The sequence below is a fragment of the Myotis myotis genome, unplaced genomic scaffold (assembly GCF_014108235.1).
Source record: "Myotis myotis isolate mMyoMyo1 unplaced genomic scaffold, mMyoMyo1.p scaffold_m19_p_19, whole genome shotgun sequence".
Lineage (NCBI taxonomy): Eukaryota > Metazoa > Chordata > Mammalia > Chiroptera > Vespertilionidae > Myotis > Myotis myotis.
In genome coordinates this window covers 13,245,778-13,271,033 of record NW_023416323.1, presented here as the reverse complement: position 1 = coordinate 13,271,033, position 25,256 = coordinate 13,245,778, and the positions used below count along the sequence as shown (strand labels likewise).

Here is a 25,256-nt window from a genome sequence, read left to right as displayed (position 1 = left end):
TCAAAATATAGATACGTCCATATAAGACATATAGATGTAGAGAGGTGTACACGTGTGTACACACATACGCACACGTCACACACATGCTCCCCATCTTTGCCTTTTCTCCCTAGTATTTGGCCCCATTGCCAGTGTTTGTACAGGACAGGTCCCTGCATCGGGCAGTACTGTGTTGGGGGTGTGGCTGTGATCTTTGCAGTCTTGAACAAGACTACCTGAGGTCCATCCTTCCACCTGGGGCTCCTTCTCCCTCTTCCTCCAGAACTGTGGCATTGTGGGAAGAAAAGCTACAGAAACAGCACAACTTTCGTGGAGTCTATGGAGACCCTCCCGTCTCAGTTCCTCCAATTCTCATCACCGACAGTCCCCTTGAAATGGTGAATGCATCACTCTTGTGCTGGCCTTGGAAGCTGCACTAAGAAGATACCAAGCCAGCTTGTCTCTGCTGAGGCCGTTGCACTCTGCCAAGCTGCCCAAGCAAACCCAGTCTCTTTCCCTGTCCTTTCAGATCAGTAGCTGCTCACCCTCCTGGGTGACTTGGGTGCCTGCCTGTCCGTGCTCAGCTCTCCCTCAGAGGCAGTCTGCTCCCCCCTCTGCATTACCCCTCTCCCAGCATACTGGGCTCCTAGGGACCCTCCCAGCCTCGGACACACCCAGCCCGAGGATACCCTCAGTGTAGGCGAAGGCTTTAAGTAACTGATCTTACTGGGTTTTGATTACCTTCTTTGACAAGTACCCTTCATCTAGAGCAGGGGTCCTCAAACTACGGCCTGCGGCCCGCCGAAAACATTTATCCGGCCCGCCGGGGGGCTTTTGCCGCCGCTGGGTGCATAGGAATTTGTTCATAGTTTTTTTTTAAACTATAGTCCGGCCCTCCAACGGCCTGAGGGACAGTGAACTGGCCCCCTGTTTAAAAAGTTTGAGGACCCCTGATCTAGAATGTGTCTCAATTTGCATATTGCAGTTTTTATAGATTTTATCAAATTTCCCTTCAAAAGGACTAGCGATTTGTATTTCTGTAATTGGGTGTAGAAAGTGCTGTTTTCCCCACACGACACTGGATATCATCAGGATTTTTCATTTTTGCTTGATGGCTGGGTGACAATGATATATTTTTAAATACATTTTTTTATGGATTTCAGAGAGGAAGGGAGAGGGGAGGAGAGAAACATCAATTCTTTTTTTTTAATTTTAGAAAGGGAGTCTTGGGGACAGGGTCAGCGGGTTAGCCCAGGACAAGGTGCTACTGCCCATTGCTCCCTGGTTGCAAGCCTCGTGGGGACGGTCCCTTAGAGTTTAGAGGATGCATGCTTGTAGGGAATGAGTGTGGAAAGGGAACGGCACAGGCTCCTGGGAGGAAGAGCACACCTAGAACCACTGTCTTTTATTTATTTAGCCTTCTTTTAGAAACCCTTTGTAATTCTCTTGAAGTAATATGCTTAATGTCTTTCTTAGTAAAAAGAAGGGTAATATTTTAATCCAGGCACTGGGCTATGTGCTTGTGTGCATTACCTCATTTGATCTTTAAAGCAACCCTGGGAGGATGGTGGTGGCCTCTCTGATAAATAAAACCAGTGGAGAAACAAAACATTTCACTCTAACCTTATTTTATTTTTGTTCCTTGCTTCCAAATATTGGTTTCTCCTGATCTTCCTCTGACTACAGCTTTTCCTGCAATTTTCTTTTTTTTTAAATTTTTCATTTTCAATTACAGTTAGTATATATTGTATTAGTTTCAGGTGTACATCACCGTGATTAGATTATTTAAGTGATCATCTCAATAAATCTTGCACCCATCTGACACCATATTTAGCTATGACAATATTATTGACTGTATTCCCTGTGCTGTCCTTTACATTCCTGTGACTATTCTGTAACAACCAATTTGTACTTCTTTTTTTTAATATTATTTTTTTGTTAAAAAATATTTTTAATGATTTCAGAGAGGAAGGGAGAGGGAGAGAGAGATAGAAACATCAATGATGAGAATCATTGATCAGCTCCCTCCTGCATGCCCCGCCCTGGGGATCGAGCCCACAGCACACAACCCTGACATGTGCCCTGACTGAGAATCAAACCGTGACCTCCTGGTTCATAAGTTGATGCTCAACCATTGAGCCATGCCAGACTGGGCCAGTTTGTACTTCTTAAGCCCTTCACCTTTCCCCCCCATCCCCCTATTCCTCCCTACCGATTTTTATGTGCCACACCTGGGTGTGGCGCCATTCACTTCCCTGGGTCCACCTTCCCTACCAGTCTTGTCCCTCATACCAATCTTGATGTGGCTTCTTTATATTCTTACTTGTAGGACTTCCGTTTCAGTGAGATTTCAGTTGGTTCTGAATGATGGTTGTTCTGTAGTTTAGTAATTTTGATGTGGTTGTGGGAGGAGGTGAGTACTGTTTACCTACGCCACCATCTTGACCAGAAGTCTTTTGCGATTTTCTTTCCAAAGCATAGGAAAAGGCAAGATGATAGAAAATGGGCGACAGTGAGAGGGTGTCGGCTGAGTGAGGAATAGCATGAGACAACAGTGGCCACTCTCAGAATGTTGGTTTGACCAACATGTTTGGAGGCCTTGCTGTGTGCCAGCCTGTGCTGAACACTGCACACTCAGGATTCCTGCCCCAGCAAGCTTGTGTTCTGTTGGGGAGGCAGCTATGTCCCAGGTAACTGGGGGCAGCAGTGTTGGGACAGATGATGGCAGGCCCGTTCTCAAAGAGTCTCTGCCCGGGTGCAGGCGGCAGCGGTGAGGAGCCTGTTGCAGGCTGCAGCTGGGGCCGTCCCCATTATCTGCATCATATGCCAATACGTAATGTCAGAAATACCCAGTGAGTGTTACAAAATGATGTTAGTGTACTAACCTCAGATTTCTATTTAATGACGTTGCATCTGTTCACCGTTCCAGACCCGCCAAGAAGTGGGACACTGCAGCTATTCAGTACTTTCAGAACATCCTGAAAGGTAAGGCAAGTGTGCCATCACTGCAGCCCGTGTTGAACTGACACCCAAGGTGGTTTAACCTTCAATTAGGGGGGTGGGGGTTTGAGATGTGCATGCTTAGCTGTTTGGCCCTCCTCATATGGGTTCATAAGTTATCTGGAGCTTCTTCTACCCCAATGGCACAGTGACGCTGCAGTCCTGGAATTTTTGGGGGGTGAATGTGGACATCAGTAATTGAGAGGTGAGGTTAGAAAGAGGCTGTATGGGTAAGAGATGCTTACACAGAAACAATGCCTGCCTCTTAGTTTGCATAGAAGCTGAAGCACTGCAGAATAAATTTACATGCATTTTACTGAACCAGCAATTGATTAAAAGCCCACGTTATTGTGTAATCATTGCTAATTTAACAGGTGTAGACTGTCTCAGAGCACCTTTGCAGTGTGCTCTCTTCATGTTGGTGAGTGTAGCCATGCGATATGGAGGCTCACTTGTGGCAGCTGTCCAAACCCCTGGCAGTCAAGAGCCGCATAACCGTGCCCGCCTCCGAGGGCTGTTTTGAGAAGTAGTGGGTGTGAGCTCTTGGTGCTGCCTGTGCCTGGTGAGGTCCTGGCCCTCTCCTCTGCTGCCCCACTGTCCGGTTAAAGCAGGGTGTGGAACCTTTTTTCTGTCAAAGGCCATTTGACGTCATTCTCGGGCCATACACAGTTACCAACTTAAAAATCAGCTGCTGTATTTGGCCAAACATTTAATTGATGCACCCCGAATGCCTTGGCAGGGCCAGACCCAGTGATTTCACGGGCCTTATAGGGCCTCGTGCCAGATCTTTCCCCCCCTCTGTTAAAGAAACGGCCAGATGCTGTGAGCAATCGGAGGTTGGGCGAGGGTCGCTGGTTTTGGAGTTTTGGTCCCTGTGAGCCTAGTGGGGAATGCTGGCAGACAGAGTTTGGAAGAGGCAGAGTGCCTAGGTTTGAATACTGCCCTCTTTCTGCTGTGGAGCCTTCGCTGAGCCTGGTCTCTTCACCTGTACAGTGACTCTCAAAGGTTATGGTAAGAGTGAAATGAAATACGTTTGTAAAGGACTTAGCATGGTGTCCACTAGGCACCCATACATGGAGCTGCTGGGTTAGTAAGTCTCCGAGAGGGTCAAGAGCTCTGCTCTGTGGGCATTTGGAAAGTGGACTCGGGTGAAAGACTGTGGGTGGATGGGGAGAAGAGACAGGCTGCCTGCCTGCCAGGAGAGCTTCCCCTCGACTTGCCCACCTGCAGACCTTCCTGCATTTAGACCCACCTGCAGGGGGAAGCCGTCGGGCCTGTGGTGCTGGGTAATCAGAAGTGGTTAGCAGAGATTAATAGGTGGGAAATAGTCCAGTTGTTTCAAATATACTTTTGATATCAGCTAATTGATGTTTTCATTTATGCCACTTAGCAACTACCCAGGTGGAAGCCAAATTATGTGCTGTAGAAGATGATACTTTTGAGGTTTATCTTTATGTAACTATAAAAAATGAAAAAGTAAGTGAAAAAATTGTCTTTTAAAAATAGTTTACCATTGTTTAAAAATCTTATTTTAATAAAACAGAATAAACACCAAAGGAAACAATGTCATTCACACAATAAGAAATTTTCTTAATCTTTCAAGGTCTGGCTTAGATCAGAAGTTAGCAGGACTGTTTCTTCTTTTAATTACTTCAATAATTACTTTAGTGTTTTATTTAGACAGCATTTTATTTAGTAATTGACAAGAAATTATTCCTATTATGATGAGTATGAAATGTTATTTCCTTAGAAGAGGACATCATTTTTATAAATACATACATTTGGTATAGTTCACTGCTTCTCCCACCCCACAATTTTCTCATCATGTATAATATGTGCACATTGTAGAGACTTCAGATAACAGCCCTGGCTGGTTTGGCTCAGTGGATAGAGTGTCATCCTGCAGATTGAAGGGTCTTGGGTTCAGTTCCAGTCAAGGGCACGTACCTCGGTTGCAGGCTCCTCCCTGGCCCAGGCCCTAGTCAGGGCTCATGCAGGAGACAACCAATTGATGTGTTTCTCTCACATAGATTTTTCTCTCTGTCTTTCCATCTCTCTTCTACACTCTCTGAAAATCAGTGGGAAAATATCCTCGGGTGAGGATTAAAAAAAATAAAAAAATTCAGATAACAGAAGTAGAAAGAAAGTGGGCATCACATGTGAGCCCCCTGCTCCAGTTATAAGCTGTTAGCATTTGGTCGCCTTTATGAAGGGTGGTACAGGGTGCAGCTCAGCACCTTGTGTGGAGGTAGCTGGAGATGCTGATCTAGACTGCTTGGGGCCCACAGAGGTCATCTAAATCACAGACTTATTTAAAAATTTTATTTTGAAATATTTTTACAGTTCAGACAAGAGGTAAACATAGTGCAGAGTTGTGTATATGCTTTACCTGGGTTCCCCTAACGTTAACCATACAAACCAGTGGTTCAGTGATTAAAACCAGAAAATTAACACTGATAAAAAATACTATTTTTAGAAAATCTACAGATCTTATTTGAATGTTGCCAGTGTTCCCACTAATTTCCTTTCTCTGTGCTAGGATCTGATCGAGGATCCCACTTGTATCTGGTTGTCATGTCTCTCGTCTCCTCAGTCTGATGAGACAGTTCTTCAGTCTTTCCTCATAAGACCTTGAGATTTATGAAGAGTACTGGCTAGTTATTTTGTGGAATGTCACTCAATTTTTATTTTATTTTTTAATTTAAATTCTTTATTATTAAAAGTATTACATATGTCTCCTTTCCCCCCCATTGACCTGTCCCCGCCGGCTCCCGCCTCCCAGCACAGGCTCTCATCCCCCTACTGCCTGTGTCCACTGGTTCTGCTTATATGCATGCATACAAGTCCTTTGGTTGATCTCTTACTTCCTCTGCTCCCAGCCTCCCTTACCTTCCCTCTGAGGTTGGACGGTCTGTTAGATGCTTCTATGTCTCTGGATCTATTTTTGTTCATTAGTTTATGTTGTTCATTATATTCCACAAATGAGTGAGATAATGTGATATTTATCTTTCTCCAACTGGCTTATTTCTCTTAGCATAATGCTCTCCAGGTCCATCCATGCTGTTTCAGTTTTTTTGAAAAAATGTTTTCTCATGTTTAGATTGAGTTTCTAAAACATTTTTAAAAATATATTTTTATTGATTTCAAAGAGGAAAGGAGTTGGAGCGAGAGATAGAAACATCAATGAGAGAGAATCATTGATTGGCTGCTTCCTGCACGCCCCCTACTGGGGATCGAGCCCACAACCCTGGGCATGTGCTCTGACCAGGAATTGAACCATTACCTCCCGGTTCATAGGTTGATACTCAACCACTAAGCAGCCAGGCAGAGTTTCTAAATTTTTAGCAAAGATGCTGCAAAAGTGAGATTGAACCCTTCTTAGTGCATCATATGAGAAGGTTCATGATGTTGATATGTCTCATCACTAGTCATGTTTACCTTGATCAGCTGGGTAAGGTGGTATCTGCTTTTTTGAAATGATTAAGCATCTTATGGGGGAATACTTTGAGACTGCAAATATCTATCAGTGATTCTGGCCTGCAAAACTTATTTCTGTGGTATTTGCCCATTTCCATCATGCCTTTTACTTTTTTTAAAAATCCTCATCCAAGGATATTTTTCCATTTACTTTTTTTTGTTTTTAGAGAGAGTAGATGGGAGGGAGGAGTAGGAGGGAAGGGGGGAGGGGAGAGAGAGAGAAACGTCCATGTGAAAGAGACACATTGATTGTTTGCCTTCCCCATGTGCCTGAGAGGGCCCGGGGATTGAACCTGCAGCCGAGGTACAGTGCCCTTGACTGGATTTGAACCTGTGCCCCTCAGTCTGCAGGCTGACGCTCTAACCAGTGAGAAAACCGGCCAGGGCTCTACTTTTTTAATTGTAATTATGTAAAGAAGAACTGTTCCTTCTCCCCCATTTATTAACTGATTCAATAATTTATGTTAGTATGGACTCCTGGGTATTTATCTTACCCTGGGTGATATAATCCATTACTATCACTATTTTCTTGCTCAAATTGTCACAGATTTGTCCATTAGGAGCTTTTCCAAAGTGCCTTATGTTCTCCATCATTGTTGAAAACTCCCTACTTTCTCTACTACAAGATACTCCTGGCTAATTTGGTCATTTTCCAGTTTCAGGCCTAGACTCAGCCACTGCTCCAATAAGTTCATTTTATTGACAAATGGTATTTAGGTATTGGGATCAGGGCACTAGGTATTCTCATTGCTACTTCGATGTCATTGATTGTAGGCCCTCTCAGCAGACAGGAAATATAGGGTATCCCAAAAATGTAAACACACCCTTTGAATAATTATAAAGGCAGTGTTTATTACAATACATTTCATTTTTGAAATTGAACAATCAGCTATTAAAGTATGTATACATTTTGGGGGGGACACCCTGTATCTGTCTATATGCTAACCAATGCACACATACATCTGCATTTGTTTCTAGATCTGTCCATCTGTACATATATTAAGTACCTCTAATTTCAATCCAGCACCTCCCCTTTCCTGATTCTTCAAAAAATTTTTTAGTACTGATTTTTAGAGGAAGGGGTGAGAGAGAGAGAGAGAGACATTGATGTGAGAGAGAAACACAGACCATTTACCTCCCGCACACGCACGGACCTGGGATGGAACCTGCAACCTGGGCATATGCCCTGACCAGGAATTGAACCCACCACCCTTTGGTGTATGGGACGACGCTCCAACCAACTGAGCCACACCGGCCAGGGCCCCTTTCCTCATTCTTTTTTTTTTTTTTTAATATATTTTATTGATTTTTTACAGCCCTTTCCTCATTCTTGACATCTGTCTCCTACTATTCATGTAAAGTGATTTAGAATTGCTAACCCACATTCCCGTGAAAAATAAATTTATCTTTAACCTTACAGAATGCAGCCCAAACTCTGTTTTCCAAAGTAACCTAGGCTTGTTCTTTCCCCCTAACCTCTTCAGTGTGATTATTTTACTCGTTTTTAATGAAGTTGTTAGTTTTTGTATTGTATTTAGGTTCCCCACATCCTTGTTTATTTTACCTATGACTTTTCATTACTTATTTTACTACCTGAAAATGCCAAAATGTTGGCTATGGGAACAGTCTTGTAAACACATCTTTTAAGCAAATTCTCTACTAACCTGCTTCTTTCTTCTTGCTTTCAAGAGTAGGTTTCTCTTTCTCGCTGGGTATGGTTGTGTGTGGATGATAACTTGCTCTTACTTTAAGGTGGTGAAGTATAGGAGGCAAGCTTAGCAGAGAGAACTAACAGAGGGTGCAGGAGGTCATATTTGCCAGAAAGAGAAATATAGGGGCAACAGTTTCCAGCTTTCAAAGGAAGCACAAGGATGTGTCCCAGCGTGTTCTTTTGTTTGCCTGGCTTCTTTCACTTAACAAAATTATTTTAAGACTAGAGGCCCGTTGCAGGAAGATTCCTGCAAGAATAGGGCTTCCTGAGGCCAGAGCGAAGCAGAGAAGGGAGCGAAGCCCACAGACTTTGCTCCCTTCTCCACTGCCTTGCTCCCTCCTGTCTCTACCAACTCGGCTCCCTCCCTTCTCCGCCACATCACTCCCTCCCATCTCTGCTGCTTCACTCCCTTCCGTGTCCACTGCCTCAGCTCCGCTCCTGTCTCCGTTCCCTTCACGGCCAGCTGGGCTGGCGGATTGCTGCTGTCCTGCCCTGCCGCCCGGGTCGGGTCACACATGGGAGGCCCGGATGGCAGCCGGGTGGGCCTGCGAATCGCTGCTATCCCGCCCTGCCGCCCTGGGTCAGGTCGCAGATAGCAGGCCCGGATGGCGGCAGGGCAGGCCGGCGGATGGCGCTGTCCCCCCCCACCGCCCCGGGTCACAGATAGCAGGCCCGGATGGTGGCGGGGCAGGCGGCGGATAGCGCTGTCCCGCCCTGCCTGCAGTATGCAAATTTAACGGCCATCTTTGTTGGGTTAATTTGCATACTCTTCTGATTGGCTGATGGGTGTAGCGAAGGTACGGTCAATTAGCATCTTTGTCTTTTATTAGTGAAGACTAGAGGCCCAGTGCAAAAAATTTGTGCGGGGGGAGGGGGGGAGTCCCCTTAGCCCAGCCTACATCCTCTCCAATCCGGGACCCCTCGGACATCCCTCTCACAATCCAGGACCGCTGGCTCTTAACTGCTCACCTGCCTGCCTGCCTGATCGCCCCTAACTGGCCCCCCTGCTAGCCTGATCACCCCTAACTGCCTCTGCCTGCCGACATGATCGCCCCTAACTGCCGCCCCCTGCCAACCTGGTCGCCCCAACTGCCCTTCCCCCGCCAGCATGGCCGCCCCTTACTGCTCCCCCTGCTGATCTGGTTGCCCCCAACATCCCCCCTCTACCTGCCTGGTTTCCCCCAACTGCTCCTCCCCACTAACCTGGTCGCCCCCAACTGCCCCCCCCACCGGCCTGGTTGCCCCACACAGCCTGCTGCTCAGTTGTTTGGTCGTCCCTCACTAACCCCCCTGCCGATTTGGTTGCCCCATGCAGCCTGCTGCTTAGTCGTTTGGTTGTCCTTCACCCCCCTGCCAGCCTTGTCACCCCACTCAGCCTATTCGGTCATCTGTCCGGTTGTTTCGGATGTGACAGCCCTTGGCTCTTTATATATAGACTAGAGGCCCGGTGCACAAAAATTTGTGTACTCTGGGGGGAGAGGGGGTCCCTCAGCTCGGCCTGTGCCCTCTCGCAGTCTGGGACCCCTTGGGAGATAACGACCTGCTGGCTTAGGCCTGCTCCCGGGTGGCAGAGGGCAGGCCTAATCCCTAGGTGCAGCCCCTGGTCGGGCTCAGAGCAGGGCCGATTGGGGAGTTGGGGCGCCGCCCCCTGTCATGCACAGAGCAGGGTGGATCGGGAGGTTGCGATGCCACCCTCAGTCACGCTCAGGGTAGGGCCAATTGGGGGGTTGGGGCACCGCCCCCTGTCACACACAGAGCAGGGCCAATCAAGGGGTTGGGGCACTGCCCCCTGTCATGCACAGAGCAGGGCCCATCAGGGGGGTTGGGGCTCCGTACCCTGTCACGCACAGAGCAGGGCCAATCAGGGGGTTGGGGTGCTGCCCCCTGTCACGCACAGAGCAGGGCCAATCAGGTGGTTGAGGAGCTCCCCCCTGTCACTCACAGAGTAGGGCCGATAGGGGAGTTGGGGCATCGCCCCCTGTCACACACAGAGCAGGGTGGATCAGAGGGTCGGGGTGCCGCCACTGTCACACTCAGGGCAGGGCCGATGGGGAGGTTATGGCTCTACCCCATCACACACAGAGCAGGGCCCATGGGGTGGGGGTTGGGGCGCCACCCTCTCTCACCCACAGAGCAGGGCCGATCAGGGGGTTGGGGCGCCGCCACTCTCACACTCAGGGCAGGGCCGATGGGGAGGTTATGGCTCTACCCCGTCACACACAGAGCAGGGCCGATCAGGGGGTTGGGGCGCTGCACCCTGTCACATAAAGAGCCGCAGGGTGATCAGGGGGTTGGGGAGCTCCCCCCTATCAGGCACAGACCAGGGCTGATCAGAGGGTTGGGGTGCCTTCCCCTGTCACGAACAGAGCAGGGCGGATAGGGAGGTTGTGGCCCCGCCCCCTGTCACACACAGAGCCGCAGGGCGATCAGGGGGTTTGGGTGCTGCCCCCTGTCACGCTGAACCTGGTGCCGGGAGGCCTCTTGGCTCCGCTGATCCTGGTGCTGGGAGGCATATTACCCTTTTACTATATAGGATAGAGGCCTGGTGCACGGGTGGGTACCGGCTGGTTTGCCCTGAAGGGTGTCCTGGATCAGGGTGGGGGTCCCCACTGGGGTGCCTGGCCAGCCTGGGTGAGGGGATGATGGCTGTTTGCAGCTGGTCACACACCCTTCAGGGTGGGGGTCCCCACTGGGGTGCCTGGCCAGTCTGGGTGAGGGGCTGAGGGCTGTTTTCAGGCTGGCGGGTGACTGAAGCTCCCAACCGCTCCTTTTTTTCTTTTCTTTTTTTTTATTCTGGGCCAGCTTTAGCTTTGAGGCTTGGCTCCAGCTCTTAGGCCTCCACTGCTGAAAGCAGATTTCTGGCCTTTGTTTACCTTCTGTATTTGAAACAATGTTGCGATCCTCCTGGCTGAAGCCCTGGGGACTAAAGCAGGTTTCTGGGGTTTTGTTTAGCTTCTATATTTGAAACATAGTTGCTTAGAGTTGCAGCTCAGAGGCCTGCAGCGGCAGGCGGGGAACGTTGGAGTCCTCTGTCGCTGAAGCAAGCAAACCTCATGTTCGCTTTAAGCTGCCTGGCTGCCAGCTGCCATCTTGGCTGGCAGTTAATTTGCATATTGCCCTGATTAGCCAATGGGAAGGGTAGCGGTTGTATGCTAATTACCATGTTTCTCTTTTATTAGATAGGATGCCATCCATGTTGTTCCTTTTATTGTCAAAAACAAAGGAATTGTTTTTGTCTGGATATACTTGTGTGTTTATCTGTTCACTTGTTGATGGACATTTAGTTGTGACTGTAATTACAAATAAAACTGCTATGAATATTCATGTACATGACTTCCTGTGGACCTATGCTTTAATTTCTGGATAGTAGGTATTAAGAGACTACCAAAGCGTTGGCCGGTATGGCTCAGTGGAAGAGTGTCAGTCTGTGCACCGAAGGATTGGGGCACGTGCTGGAGGCAACGAATTGATGTGTGTCTCTCATATTGATGTTTCTATCTCTCCCTCTCCTGCCTTCCCTCCCAATGTCTCTAAAAATCAATGGAAAAAATATCCTCGGGTGAGGATTAAAAAAAAAAAAGACTATCAAATTGTTTTCCAAGGTGGTTGATCATTTAAAATCCCCTCAGCAGTGTCTGAGAGTTCCACTTCCTCCACATTTTCTTCAACACTTGCATGGTCATTCTTATAGATGAGTAGTGGTATCTCTTTGTGGTTTAAATTTGCATTTCCCTGTGATTAGTGATGTTGAGCATCTTTTCGTGTACCTGTTGGCCATCTGTCTGTCTCCTGTGGAAACATGTCTTCACATCTGCCCATTTTTTATTTGGATTGTTTGTTCTTTTGCTGTTGAGTTATATGAGTTCTTTATATGTTCTGGATACTAATTCCTTACCAGATATATGATTTGCTGACATGTTCTCCCATTCAGTAGGTCGCCTTTTCATTTTGTTGATGGTTTCGTTTGTTGTGCAGAAGCTTCTTAGTTTGATGTAGTACCACTTGTTTATTTTTGCTTTTGTTTTCTTTGATACCAACAGGTTTCAAATTAAAAAAATCATCGTCAAGATTTATGTCAAAGAGCTTACCACCTAGAGTTTTTTCTTCTAGGAATTTTAATAATTTGAGGTCTTGTAATCAAGTCCTTAATCCATTTATGAGTTAATTTTGTGTATGGCGTAAGGTAGTGGTCCAGTTTTCCCAGTACTATTTACTGAAAAGACTGTCCTTTCTCTGTTGTATATTCTTGGCCTCTTTGTCATAAATTAACTGACTATATATGTGTGGGCTTATTTCTGGGCTCTCTATTCTATTTCATTGATCTATGTGTCTGTTTTATGCCAGTACCATACTGTTAAATACGTTTTTTTACAGTTTACATTCAGTATTGCATTAGTTCAGATGTACAGCACAGTGGTCAATTATACACTTCACAGTGTGCTTCCCCATGCTGCTTTATCACTATCTTTCACCCATTCTTTATGGGTTGTTTGTTTTCTTTTCTTTTTTTTTTTAATATATTTTTTATTGATTAAGATATTACATATGTGTCCTTGTCCCCACGTTACCCTCTACCCCCCACCCCCCCCCACCCCCGCTCATGCCCTCACCCCCCCGTTGTCCATGTCCATTGATTAGGCCTATATGCTTGCGTATAAGTCCTTTGGTTGATCTTTCCCCCTTACCCCCACCCTCCCCTACCTTCCCTCCAAGTCCCGACAGTCCAATCAATGCCTCTCCGTCTCTGGATCAGTCCTTGTTCATCAGCTTATGTTGTTCATTATATTCCACAAATGAGTGAGATCATGTGGTATTTATCCGCTCTCCAGTTCCATCTATGCTGTGGCAAATGGTAAGAGTTCCTTTTTCTTCTTCCTCTTCTTAAAGAATACCTTTCAGCATTTCATATAATGCTGGTTTGGTGGTGATGAACTCCTTTAGCTTTTTCTTATCCGTGAAGCTCTTTATCTGACCTTCTATTCTGAATGATAGCTTTGCTGGATAAAGTAATCTTGGTTGCAGGTTCTTGCTATTCATCACTTTGAATATTTCTTGCCAGTCTCTTCTGGCCTGCATGGTTTCTGTTGAGAAATCAGCTGACAGTCGTATGGGTACTCCCTTGTAGGTAACTGACTGTCTTTCTCTTGCTGCTTTTAAGATTCTCTCTTTATCTTTTGCTCTTGGCATTTTAATTATGATGTGTCTTGGTGTGGTCCTCCTTGGATTCCTTTTGTTTGGGGTTCTCTGCGCTTCCTGGACTTGTAAGTCCATTTCTTTCACCAGGTAGGGGAAGTTTTCTGTCATTATTTCTTCAAAAAGGTTTTCAATATCTTGCCCTCTCTCTCCTTCTGGTACCCCTATAATTCTGATGTTGGTACGCTTGAAGTTGTCCCAGAGGTTCCTTACACTATCTTCATATTTTTGGAATCTCTTTTCTTTTTTCTTTTTCGGTTGGGTATTTTTTGTTTCTTTGTATTTCAAATCTTTGACTTGATTCTTGGGATCCTCTTTTCTGCTGCTGGATCTCTGTAAATTATTCTTTATTTCAGTCAGTGTATGCTTAATTTCTAGTTGGTCCTTTTTCATGTCCTCCATGGTCTCACTATACTTATTGAGGGATTCATTAAATTTATCGGCGGTTTCCATAAAATTCTTGAAAAACCTTATAAATGTGGCCTTGAACTCTATATCCAATCGTTTGCTTTCCTCCATTTCTGCCATTTGTGACCTGTTTCTTTGTCTCCGCATTTTGGCAGCTTCCCTGTGTTAATAGAGTGGCCCTGTGCGCCAGGTGTCCTGTAGGGCCCAGTAGCTCAGCCTCCCCAGTTACCTGGGGTGGACACTCTTGGTGCCTTGGTTGTTGTAGAATCACTGGGAGGAATTGACCTCCAGGCCAATTGGCTGTGAGAATCAGCTGTGTCTAAAGTGGGAGAACTTCTGTGCTGAAGACACCCTTCTGGGGCAAGACTTGCTTCAGTGGGGCTTTGGTGCTCACTGAGTCTGCTCCCTGAGTGTGTCCCTTATGGATCTGAGGAGTTGCAGTCTGGATGGACCCCCTCTGACCACTGGGTACAGTGGCTCCTGGATCTAAGGAGGTGCTAATTCAGCCTCTGCCTGAGGCCACACAGCAGGAGCCACGAAGAGGCTCAGCTGGGAAGCAATGCAAGCCGCTGCGGGGCCTTGGGCCTTCTCTTGGAAGTTCAGGGTCTGCCTGGTTCGGCTGCAGTTAGGTACATTCACATGCAAAAGCCTCTGCCGCAGCCTGGGTGGGGCGGGGTCTCAGGGAGTCAAAGGGCGGAGAAAGCAGCCATGGCCGATTCTCCGCCCGGAGTCGCGCGTCTCAGTGTCCCGGTAGCGGCTGCAAGCACCTCTGAGGGAAAGCCGCCCTCAAGTTCGCTCGCTGCCGGACAGACCAGCCTCTCCCCGTATGAGTCCTGGGTCCCCAGAGACTTCCCGGAACCGGAGTTCAGAGCAGTCGGGAGTTTGTGACTCAAAAAGGCAGCCGCGTCCTCAGGTGCCACCCCCTTTCCTCGCGCGCGCGAGCCGCCGTACCTCTGCACTTCACCTCCGCAGCGCCTCTGGCTCTCAGCGTGCTTTTCTTTCCTTCTAGTTGTAGAATTTACACTCAGCCAGCCTTCCTGTTGTTCTGGATGATGTTTGCTCAGTCCTTTGCGGTAATTTTCAATTGTTGTGTGAGGCGACAATTTCCCGGTGTTTACCTATGCCGCCATCTTAGTTGCTCCTGTTTGTTTTCTTTTTATTGAGTTTTGAGAGTTCTTTATATGTTTTGGATACACATCCATCCAGATATGTTATTTAGAAATATATATTTTTAAATTTTATTGATTTTTTTTTTTAGAGAGAGATGGAGGGAGAGGGAGAGAGAAACATTGATGTGGGAGCAAAGCATTGAACGGCTGCCTCCTGCACAACCCCTACTGGGGATCAAGCCCACAACCTGGGCATGTGCCCTGACCAGGAATTGAACCTTCTGGTGCACCAGACGATGTCCAATCAACTGAGCCACACCGGCCAGGGGTAGAAATATTTTCTTCCTATCTTTGGATTGTTCTTAACAGTATGTTTTTAAGAGCAGAAATTTTAAATTTTGATAAGGTCTGATTTATCAGTTTTTCCTTCTATGATTTGTATTTTGTCTTCCCCCTACCCCCCCCCCCCCCCCAGGATCTTTGCGTGGCAAAGTTATGTTAGCTCTAAAGTGCTTTTAGGAATATTTTGTTTTTGTATTTCATACAGATTCTTACTGTTTTTCTTATCAGGAAGAATGGTCAGAAATATTTGGTTCATCATTACCAGTGCAGCAATCAAGAGATCAAGTTCTATCAAATTATGTTTTATAAAATAATTTTTCTGAGGATCAAAATTGTGGTTAGGTTTGGAATATTTTCTGAACAGTCATTTGACTATATTTGTCTTATAATTCATAAAATGTTTAAAATTGTACAGGTTTGTGTTAATGATGATCTGGTTGCAAAGAACTTCGCTTGTTATGTATCACCCATGGAGAATAAAAACCTTGATTCTTTAGAGAAACCAAGATTGAATATAAAGTCAGCATCCTTTCCCAATAAACTCAATCCAGCACTTAATCTTTGGCCAATGTTTTTGCAAGGAAAAGATTCTCAAGGAATGGAAAGTGAGTAGCTCCTCACCAATATGCTTTCTTAAACTGTCTTATTTATAGGGATCTTAGTGGTTTTTTTTTTAATCTTTATTGTTGAAAGTATTACATATGTCTCCCTTTTCCCCCCATTGACCCCCTCTAGTTCTCCCCTCCCCCACCTGAATTTTAGTGTTTTGATATAAGTTGTTGTATAGATGTTTCTCTGTACAGAGACAGTGACTTGAACTCTGAATTTAGTATTTTAATTGTATACCTAGTGAGTGTGTTACAAGTTTTGAGGTCCTAAAGCTGCTACAGTTCGTTTTTATGAGCACAGGAAAAAACTATTCTCAATTTCCTATTAACGTGGAATTATGTTTTCAGGAGTCTGTCCATGTGTTCATATTTCAGAGATACTATCAAAACAAGGTTTTGTTTGTTGACAGTTTTAGATACTTTTTAAAAGAACTAGTTAATAGCATGAACATATGGGAAAAGTCAGTCACGGACAATGGAAACACTTCACCTGTTTCTACATTCAGTTTTCTCAAGTCCTTCACATAGTTCCCTGCTGCGGAGTCATGTCACCTATAACCTTACCAGTAAAAGCGAGAGCAGAAGTATGTAAAAGAATTCACATTTGTATTTTGGGTTTAATTTCATGCTTTAATCCTGAAATATATTATTTCTGTCAGAGTCACATGGTTTAACTTTTCTGGCGCAGTCTCTCCAGCATTCGCGGTCCAAGCGTGTTGTGAGTGACCCAGGGCCAACAGCTACTACCCTGGGTAAGTTCTACTTGCTTCATTTCAGAGGCAGCATAAAACAGCCCTCTGAATGGTCTGAAGATAATAAGGGTTGTTTAGAAGGGCTATGGTAATTCTCTCTTTTCTTAATTTAATGGAACCAGTTTGTGATGTCTTGCTGACAAAGATAATTTGCCTTGCAAATTAACTCGACGCTCAATCCATACTTACAGGATTTGATTATAATGTAAGGAGCATAACAGGCACTCGTTCATGTAGGACTGATTTATTCCAGCCCAGATATAGATCAGTGATGATGATGATGATGATGATTATTATTTTATATATTTTATTGATTTTACAGAGAGGAAGGGAGAGAGATAGAGAGTTAGAAACATCGATGAGAGAGAAACATCGATCAGCTGCCCCCTGCACACCCCCTACTGGGGATGTGCCCGCAACCAAGGTACATGCCCTTGACTGGAATCGAACCTGGGACCTTTCAGTCCACAGGCCGACGCTCTATCCACTGAGCCAAACCGGTTACGGCGTGATTATTATTTATCTTCAGAGTATACATATGTATATATGATTGATTTTTATTTTAAGTAATAGGATGCATAAAAATAAGAAAGAGACCTTTCTAAGGACAGAAATACCCAGTCTTTAATTTCATATCTTCAAGATATTAAATTAATGGAAATTGTTGGACATGGGTGAAATCTGCCAGCATCTTTGATGCTTGGCTCACCCCTGTGGTAATTCCTGCACAATTTTGCTACTACATTGGGTGTATATAATATTTATATGGGTATACTATTTCATGCATCCATAGTAAACCTCAACTACTCAACTAAGTTAAAGCTTTAGTCAACTAAAATATTCCCTATACTTAAAATTATTTTTAATTAGTTCATCATAGAAAAATGTAGATAATCAAAATTTCCAACACCTGTCATTTTTATACCTACTTATTAAAATTTTAGAGTCTTTTTTCCCCAAGTTTTCCAGATGGGAGGGTGTGAATACAATTTTTTATTTTCCAGTAGTGGGATCCTACCATATGTATCTCTGTGTAGTGTTTTTCACTTAATATATGGCTGAACTTCTTTCTAGGTCAAATGTGTCCAGTATAACATGGGTTTAAGGATATGGGCTCTGACATGAGACTGTCGGAATATCAGTCCCACTGCCTCCTCTGTGTGGTGGGGAGGCATTATTTCTGTCGCACTGAATTGGTTAGGTGGGTCTTTCATGTACGGAGTTCACATGGCATAGCACCTGTGGGCCTGCCCCAGATGCTGATCTGCCTCCTGTAGGGGCCCTGAATGAAAATTCCCGCTAAAAGGAGCCTCTGGTGGGAATGTATGCTTTCCATTTGTGTTTCTTTCACTTTCATTGGAACAGGAAAAATACAAGGCATTTACATCGTGTTTAATCATTGCACAGCTTCCCATTATTATTTTAAGTAGCCCCAGATTGCTGGACAGTCATTATTTCCTGTTGTTCTGTATTACATCAGTGTTGGGATCAACTATGCATGTCTTTGAAAAGGAAAAAGTTGATGGTAAACAAAATGTGAGACTTTATTGGATTGTCATGTAAAAACAAAATTATTAGCCCGGCCGGCATGGCTCAGCAGTTGAGCATCGACTTATGAACCGGGAGGTCACGGTTCGATTCCCAGTCAGGGCACGTGCCCAGGTTGTGGGCTTGATCCCAATTGGGGGACATGCAGGAGGCAGCTGATCGATGATTCTCATCATTGATGTTTCTATCCCCCTCTCCCTTCCTCTCTGAAATCAATAAATAAATATTTTTAAAAAATTAAAAATGGAACTGCCTTATGACCTCATTATTCCACTTCTGGGAATTTATCCAAAAGAAACCCAAAACACTAATTTAAGAGAATATTTGTACTCCTATGTATTGCAGTGTTATTTACAATAACCAAGATATGGAAGCAGCTCAAGTGTCGATCAGTAGGTGAGTGGAAAAAAAGCTGTGGTACATTTACACAGTGGAATACTACTCTGCCATAAAAAGGAAGAAAACGTTACCCTTTGTGACAGCATGGATGGACCTGGAGCACATTATGCTAAGTGAAATAAACCAGTCAGAGAAAGGTGGCAAGTACCATATGATTTCACTCATATGTGGAATCTAATGAACAAAATGAACTAACAAGCAAAACTGAGACAGACTCATAGAGAGCAGACTGACTGCTTCAGGGTGAGGGGTGTGGGGCTAGGTGGTGGGTGTAGAGGGATTGAGCAAAACAAAAAGAAAAAACTCATGACATGGACAACAGGGTGATGATTGCTGCGGGAGTGGATGGAGAGGTGGGGAGATGGAGGAGGGTAAAGGGAATAAATGGTGATGGAAGGAGACTTGACTTGGGTGGTGAACACACACACACAGTGCACAGAGGATATGTTGTGGAATTGTGCACCTGAAACCTGTATAATTTTGTTAACCATAAATAAGTGCAATAAAAAGAAAAAAACCAACAAAATAGTCAAAGTTTTGTTTTGTTTTTCCACGTGAGTATACAGTTTTTCCCAGTGTACATTATTTTATATTTGTGGTGATTAATCTCCTATATAGATTTCTAAAAACAGGACTTCTGGGTTAAAGGATGATTTTATTAGAACACTAGAGGCCCGGTGCACAAATTTCATGCATGAGTGGGGTCCCTCGGCCTGGCTGGCGATTTGGGCCAATCAGGGGGGCCTGCCTGCCAGGGGGAGGGATTGTGGGAGGTTGGCTGGATGCTCCTCCCCCCCCCCCCATCAAGGGCAACGGGGGGGCCAGCTGGCTTGGGGGAGGGACTGTGGGAGGTTGGACCCAGCAGCAAGCTAACCCACAGCCAATTCCGTGAGGAATTGGGCTCCCTCCTCCCTCCTGTCTGAGTCTGGGGTGCAGGTGAACCAGATTTGTGGCTGTCAGGGCCCCAGCAGCAAGGTCTGGGTCAGTGTGCATCATAGCTACCGGCCGGTCATCCGGTCATCCCGGTTGTTTGGTCTTAACGGTCACTTAGGCATATATATATATAATTTCCAGGTGCTTGTGCATAGGTGCCATATCATCCTGGAGTCCCACTGTGAATCAAGGGAGATTGTGCCTATTTTTGCTCACAGCCTCACTAGCAGAGAGTATTCCAAGTCTTTGAGTTTTTTTCAGTCTGCAAATAAAATATAGTATCTTAGATTAGTTTCCATTTCTCCTATTATAAGTGCTACCTATGATTTTGTAAAAAGCCATGTACATTTATTGTGGTTAAATATGCTGTTGCAAAAGGTAAGATTTCCTTTTTTATGGCTGAGTAGTATTCCATTGTATAAGTATTCCATTGTATAAGTGTACCACAGCTTTTTTATCTCCTCACCTACTGATGGGCACTTGGGCTGCTTCCAAGATCTTGGCTATTATGAATAATGCTGCAGTGAACATACAGAATATGTTGATACACAATAACACTAAGTAAATGTTGGTTATTAGTATTATTAGTATTATTACTGCACTACGGGTTTATTTTACTTTTTCCTCAAGTACATATATTAGTAGTTTATACTATTAACTATTAGTTCGAATCCCATTCAGGTCACATAACATAGATTGCGGGTTTGATCCCTAGTCAGGGAGCATATGGGAGGAACTCGATGTTTCTCTTTCCCCCTTCCTCTTTTCTCTAAAATCAATAAAAACATCCTCAGGTGAGGATTTAAAAAAAAAAAAGTACTTCATTTTCTTCTGATCTCTGACTCTTTTTTTTTTTTTTAATATATTGATTTTTTACAGAGAGGAAGGGAGAGAGATAGAGAGTTAAAAACATCGATGAGAGAGAAACATCGATCAGCTGCCTCCTGCACATCCCCTACTGGGGAAGTGCCCACAACCCAGGTACATGCCCTTGACCGGAATCGAACCCGGGACCTTTCAGTCCGCAGGCCAGTGCTCTATCCACTGAGCCAAACCGGTTTTGGCTGATCTCTGACTCTTGATTATTCTTTTGTAAGTTCTTATTATGTCCTGTTGATTGACTTTTTAGAGTTTCTCTTTATCTTGATATTCTGTAGTTTATTTAAAATGTATTTAAGAGTAGATGTCTCAGTATTCATTTATTAACACTTGGAATTTTTCAATGACAGAATTCATGTTTAACCTGAATTTCTGAAAAGTATTAAATTTTAATGTTTGAAAGATTTTTTTCCCTACCTCTCTTCCTGAAACTATTAGCCATAATTAGTGTTTTTTAAATTATCCTTTTTAAGCTTCTTTTTTGAATTTTTAATTTCTCTGAACTGATTTCTGAGAAGTTTTCTTAATTTAATTCTTTAAATTTTCATTTTTCTCTTTGCTTCTAGTTCAGTATTTACTTCATCTTATGAGTTTTCAATTTTATGACTATTTCTTACTGCTTAGAATTTTACTGGTTCTTTTTATGTGTGCCTGTCTTTTCATATCCATCGGTTTTGTTTCATGTATACTATTTCTTCTTTTATCTCTTGGATATTTTCAATAGATTTATATAGGAGTCCTTTTCAGACTCCTGTTTTATCTCCATTTCCTTTGGTGTGACGCTCCACCTCCTTGCAGACCTTTGTGAGGTGCTGTTTTTTTTTTTTTTTATATTTATGATGGCATCGAACTAATTTGTGATTTCAGTGATCTGTGTTATTCAATAGGTGAAAGGTATACCTTGTCTTCTTTTAATCCTCACCTGAGGATATTTTTTCCATTGATTTTTAGATAGAGTGGAAGGGATGAGGAGAGGTAAAGAGAAACAACAATGTGAGAGAGACACATTGATTGGTTGCCTCCTGAATGCACCCTCACTGGGGTTGGGGCTCGAGCCTGAAACCCAGGTTTGTGCCCTTGACCAGAATCCAACCCGGGACCTTTCAGTCTGTGGGCTGACACTCTATCCACTAAGCCAAACTGGCCAGGGATATACCTTTTAATTTAATTTGTGTTTCTCTTATTGATACTTAGAGTAAATTTTTTCCCAGAATTGCTCGGTAATACTCTAATAAATGATTGCTGGGTTGAATTTCTTTTGTTTTTCTTTTCTTTGAAGTCACATCTTAATTTTTACCCAGCTTAATTATCCATATTCACTAAACAAATTTTGTCACTTGTCAAAAGTCAGATTTAGTCCTGGAGGATAAATATATTTGAAAGAGTCTTCTTCAGAAATTTGCCACTTCCTGGTTATTCAAATTCAGCTTGTTTTCTAATATGTTTTCTATCCACTATTCTATTAAGAAGTGAAATACACAATTATGACCTCAAACCATTGCTGAACTGAGTTATAATTGGTGTTCCAGTTGTTGCTATATAACAAACATGGTATTTAGTGATGTGAAACAACCATTTGATAATGCTCATGGATTCTGTGGTCAGGAATTCAGTATGGGCACAGGAGGAAGGCTTTAGCTCTGTTTCACAGTGTGTGGGACCTCGGCTGGGAAGACTCGAAGGCTGGTGGAAACGTAATGGTTCGATTCATTTGAAGATTTATTCAAGTCCTAAGTCTGGCAGTTGCTGCCGGCTTTTGCCTGGGACTTCAACTTGGGCTGTCAAATGAAATACCTGTAGTGGCCTTTTCATGTGGTTGCTTGGACTTTCCTCACAACTATGGCGGCTGGGTTTCAGAAGTAAGCATCCAGGAGAGCAAGTCGCAGTACATGACATTTTGTGACGTAGCTTTAGAAGTCACATAACGCCACTTCCATGTTGTTTACAAGCCCACCCAGGCTCATCAGAAAGGAATATAGAGCCCATCTCTCCATGGGAAGAAGTGTCAAAATCACATTTTAAGAAGAGCATGTGTGTTGGGAGACATGTTCTGGCCCTCTTTGGAAAGTAGAGTATGCCAAGTTATGACAGTAAATTATGTTTACTTCTTAGTAAGCCAGTGTAAAGGAGTTTTTAGAGAACCAAGATGGCGGCATAGGTTAACGCCGGAGTTTGCTGCCTTGAACAACTACTTCAAAAGTGAAACTAAAAAACAGAACGGACATCACCCAGAACCACAGGAACGCTGGCTGAGTGGAAGTCCTACAACTAGGAGGAAAGAGAAACGCATACGGACACTCAGAGGAGGCGCAGTGCTGAAGTCAAATTCTGAGGTGGGGAGTGCGCAGAGCGGGCTGGCGGCGGAGGGCGCGGTTGGCGTTTTCAATTGGGAGGGAGTCGCAGACTCTGAGCTCCAGATACAGGCGAGTCTTTAGGGACCCAGACTCAAACGGGAGAAGCGGGACTGTCTGGCTTCGGTCAGAGCGAGTGCAGCTTTCTCTCTGAGCTTTGCAGCGGGTGCTGGGACTCAGAGAGGCAGAGCCCCTGGGGACAGGACTGAGAGCCGCCATAACTGCTCTCTCCGGCCCACCCTGTTGATCCTGTGTGACCCGCCCCGCCCAAGCCCTGCACAGAGGCATTTGCCGGATAGCCTCAGGCAAGCTAGATTAGCACCTCCCTAGAGGACAGAAGTTCTCTCACTGCAGACACAGCTGATTCTCATAGCCACTTGGCCTGGAGGTCAAACCCTCCCTGGTATTAGCTACAACAATCAAGGTTTAACTATAAGACTGCACACAAAGACCACTAGGGGGTGCACCAAGGAAGCATAACAAAATGCGGAGACAAAGAAACAGGACAAAATTGTCAATGGAAGATATAGAGTTCAGAACCACACTTTTAAGGTCTCTCAAGAACTGTTTAGAAGCCGCCGATAAACTTAATGAGATCTACAAGAAAACTAATGAGACCCTCGATGTTATATTGGGGAACCAATTAGAAATTAAGCATACACAGACTGAAATAAAGAATATTATACAGACTCCCGACAGCAGACCAGAGGAGCGCAAGAATCAAGTCAATGATTTGAAATGCGAGGAAGCAAAAAACACCCAACCGGAAAAGCAAAACGAAAAAAGAATCCAAAAATGCGAGGATAGTGTAAGGAGCCTCTGGGACAGCTTCAAGCGTACCAACATCAGAATTATAGGGGTCCAGAAGATGAGAGAGAGCAAGATATTGAAAACCTATTTGAAGAAATAATGACAGAAAACTTCCCCCACCTGGTGAAAGAAATGGACTTACAGGTCCAAGAAGCGCGGAGAACCCCAAACAAAAGGAATCCAAAGAGGACCACACCAAGATACATCATAATTAAAATGCCAAGAGCAAAAGATAAAGAGAGAATCTTAAAAACAGCAAGAGAAAGAAACTCAGTTACCTACAAGGGAATACCCATACGACTGTCAGCTGATTTCTCAACAGAAACTTTGCAGGCCAGAAGGGAGTGGCAAGAAATATTCAAAGTGATGAATAGCAAGAACCTACAACCAAGATTACTTTATCCAGCAAAGCTATCATTCAGAATTGAAGGTCAGATAAAGAGCTTCACAGATAAGGAAAAGCTAAAGGAGTTCATCACCACCAAACCAGTATTATATGAAATGCTGAAAGGTATCCTTTAAGAACAGGAAGAGGAAGAAAAAGATAAAGATACAAATTATGAACAACAAATATGCATCTATCAACAAGTGAATCTAAGAATCAAGTGAATAAATAATCTGATGAACAGAATGAACTGGTGATTATAATAGAATCAGGGACATAGAAAGGGAGTGGACTGACCATTCTTGGGGGGGAAAAGGCGTGTGGGAGATTCGGGAAGAGACTGGACAAAAATCGTGCACCTATGGATGAGGACAGTGGGTGGGGAGTGAGGGCGGAGGGTGGGGCGGGAACTGGGAGGAGGGGAGTTATGGGGGGGGGGGAAGAGGAACAAATTTAATAATCTGAACAATAAAGATTTAATTCAAAAAAATAAAATTAAAAAAAGGAGTTTTTAAAGCATTTTCTAATAAGAAGGGTAAAACAAGATTTTTAAATTTAATTTTCTCAAGAGATTAACCAAAGGACTTGTATGCGTGCATATAAGCATAATCAATGGACACAGACAGTAGAAGGGTGAGGGCATGTGCTGGGGGTGGGAGTGGCCGGGGAGAGGTCAATGGGGGAAAAAGAAGATATATTTAAACAATAAACAATAAATTGTTTATTTTTTTAAAAATATATTTTATTGATTTTTTACAGAGAGGAAGGGAGAGGGATAGAGAGTTAGAAACATCGATGAGAGAGAGATGAGAGAGAAACATCGATCAGCTGCCTCCTGCACATCTCCCACTGGGGATGTGCCTGCAACCCAGGTACATGCCCTTGACCGGAATCGAACCTAGGACCTCTCAGTCCACAGGCCGACGCTCTATCCACTGAGCCAAACCGGTTTCGGCAACAATAAACAATAAATTGTTTAAACTTTAAACAATAAAGACTTTAAATTAAAAAAATTGAGTTCCCTCAAGTAAGATTTAATGTAAAACCCTATTCCATAATAATTTTATGCATTAAGATTTTATTATATTTTTAAAATATCCTTTTTGTCATTTCCTATTAACACCTTTTATCACTATTTTTATTTTTCAGATAAAACTATGAAATGTAAAGTGGCTTCCTTGCCTGGTTCACCTAAAAATATATCTGAAAAGAAACAGTGCATGTCTTTAAAAGATGTAAATAAGGTGGTGTTTTTAAATGTTCATTAAATATAAATTTCACATAATGTTAATTTTAGAATATTCTTTAAAATCTAGGAACCAAACATGTTTTCTGTTAAAAAATCTTTGGCTATGATAATTTCATTCATGAA

General features: G+C 44.0%; 1 protein-coding gene across 1 annotated transcript in view; it reads left to right on the top strand.

Annotated features, from left to right (window-relative positions):
• The window catches only part of TDRD12 (tudor domain containing 12), a 91,838-nt gene that overhangs the window by 13,952 nt on the left and 52,630 nt on the right, over positions 1-25,256 (top strand). Inside the window, exons 6-10 of the mRNA XM_036346898.1 lie at positions 2,909-2,964; positions 4,370-4,455; positions 15,635-15,824; positions 16,487-16,579; positions 25,034-25,128. Coding sequence (XP_036202791.1) covers positions 2,909-2,964; positions 4,370-4,455; positions 15,635-15,824; positions 16,487-16,579; positions 25,034-25,128 — 520 coding nt within the window. The remainder of the gene's footprint in view (positions 1-2,908; positions 2,965-4,369; positions 4,456-15,634; positions 15,825-16,486; positions 16,580-25,033; positions 25,129-25,256) is intronic.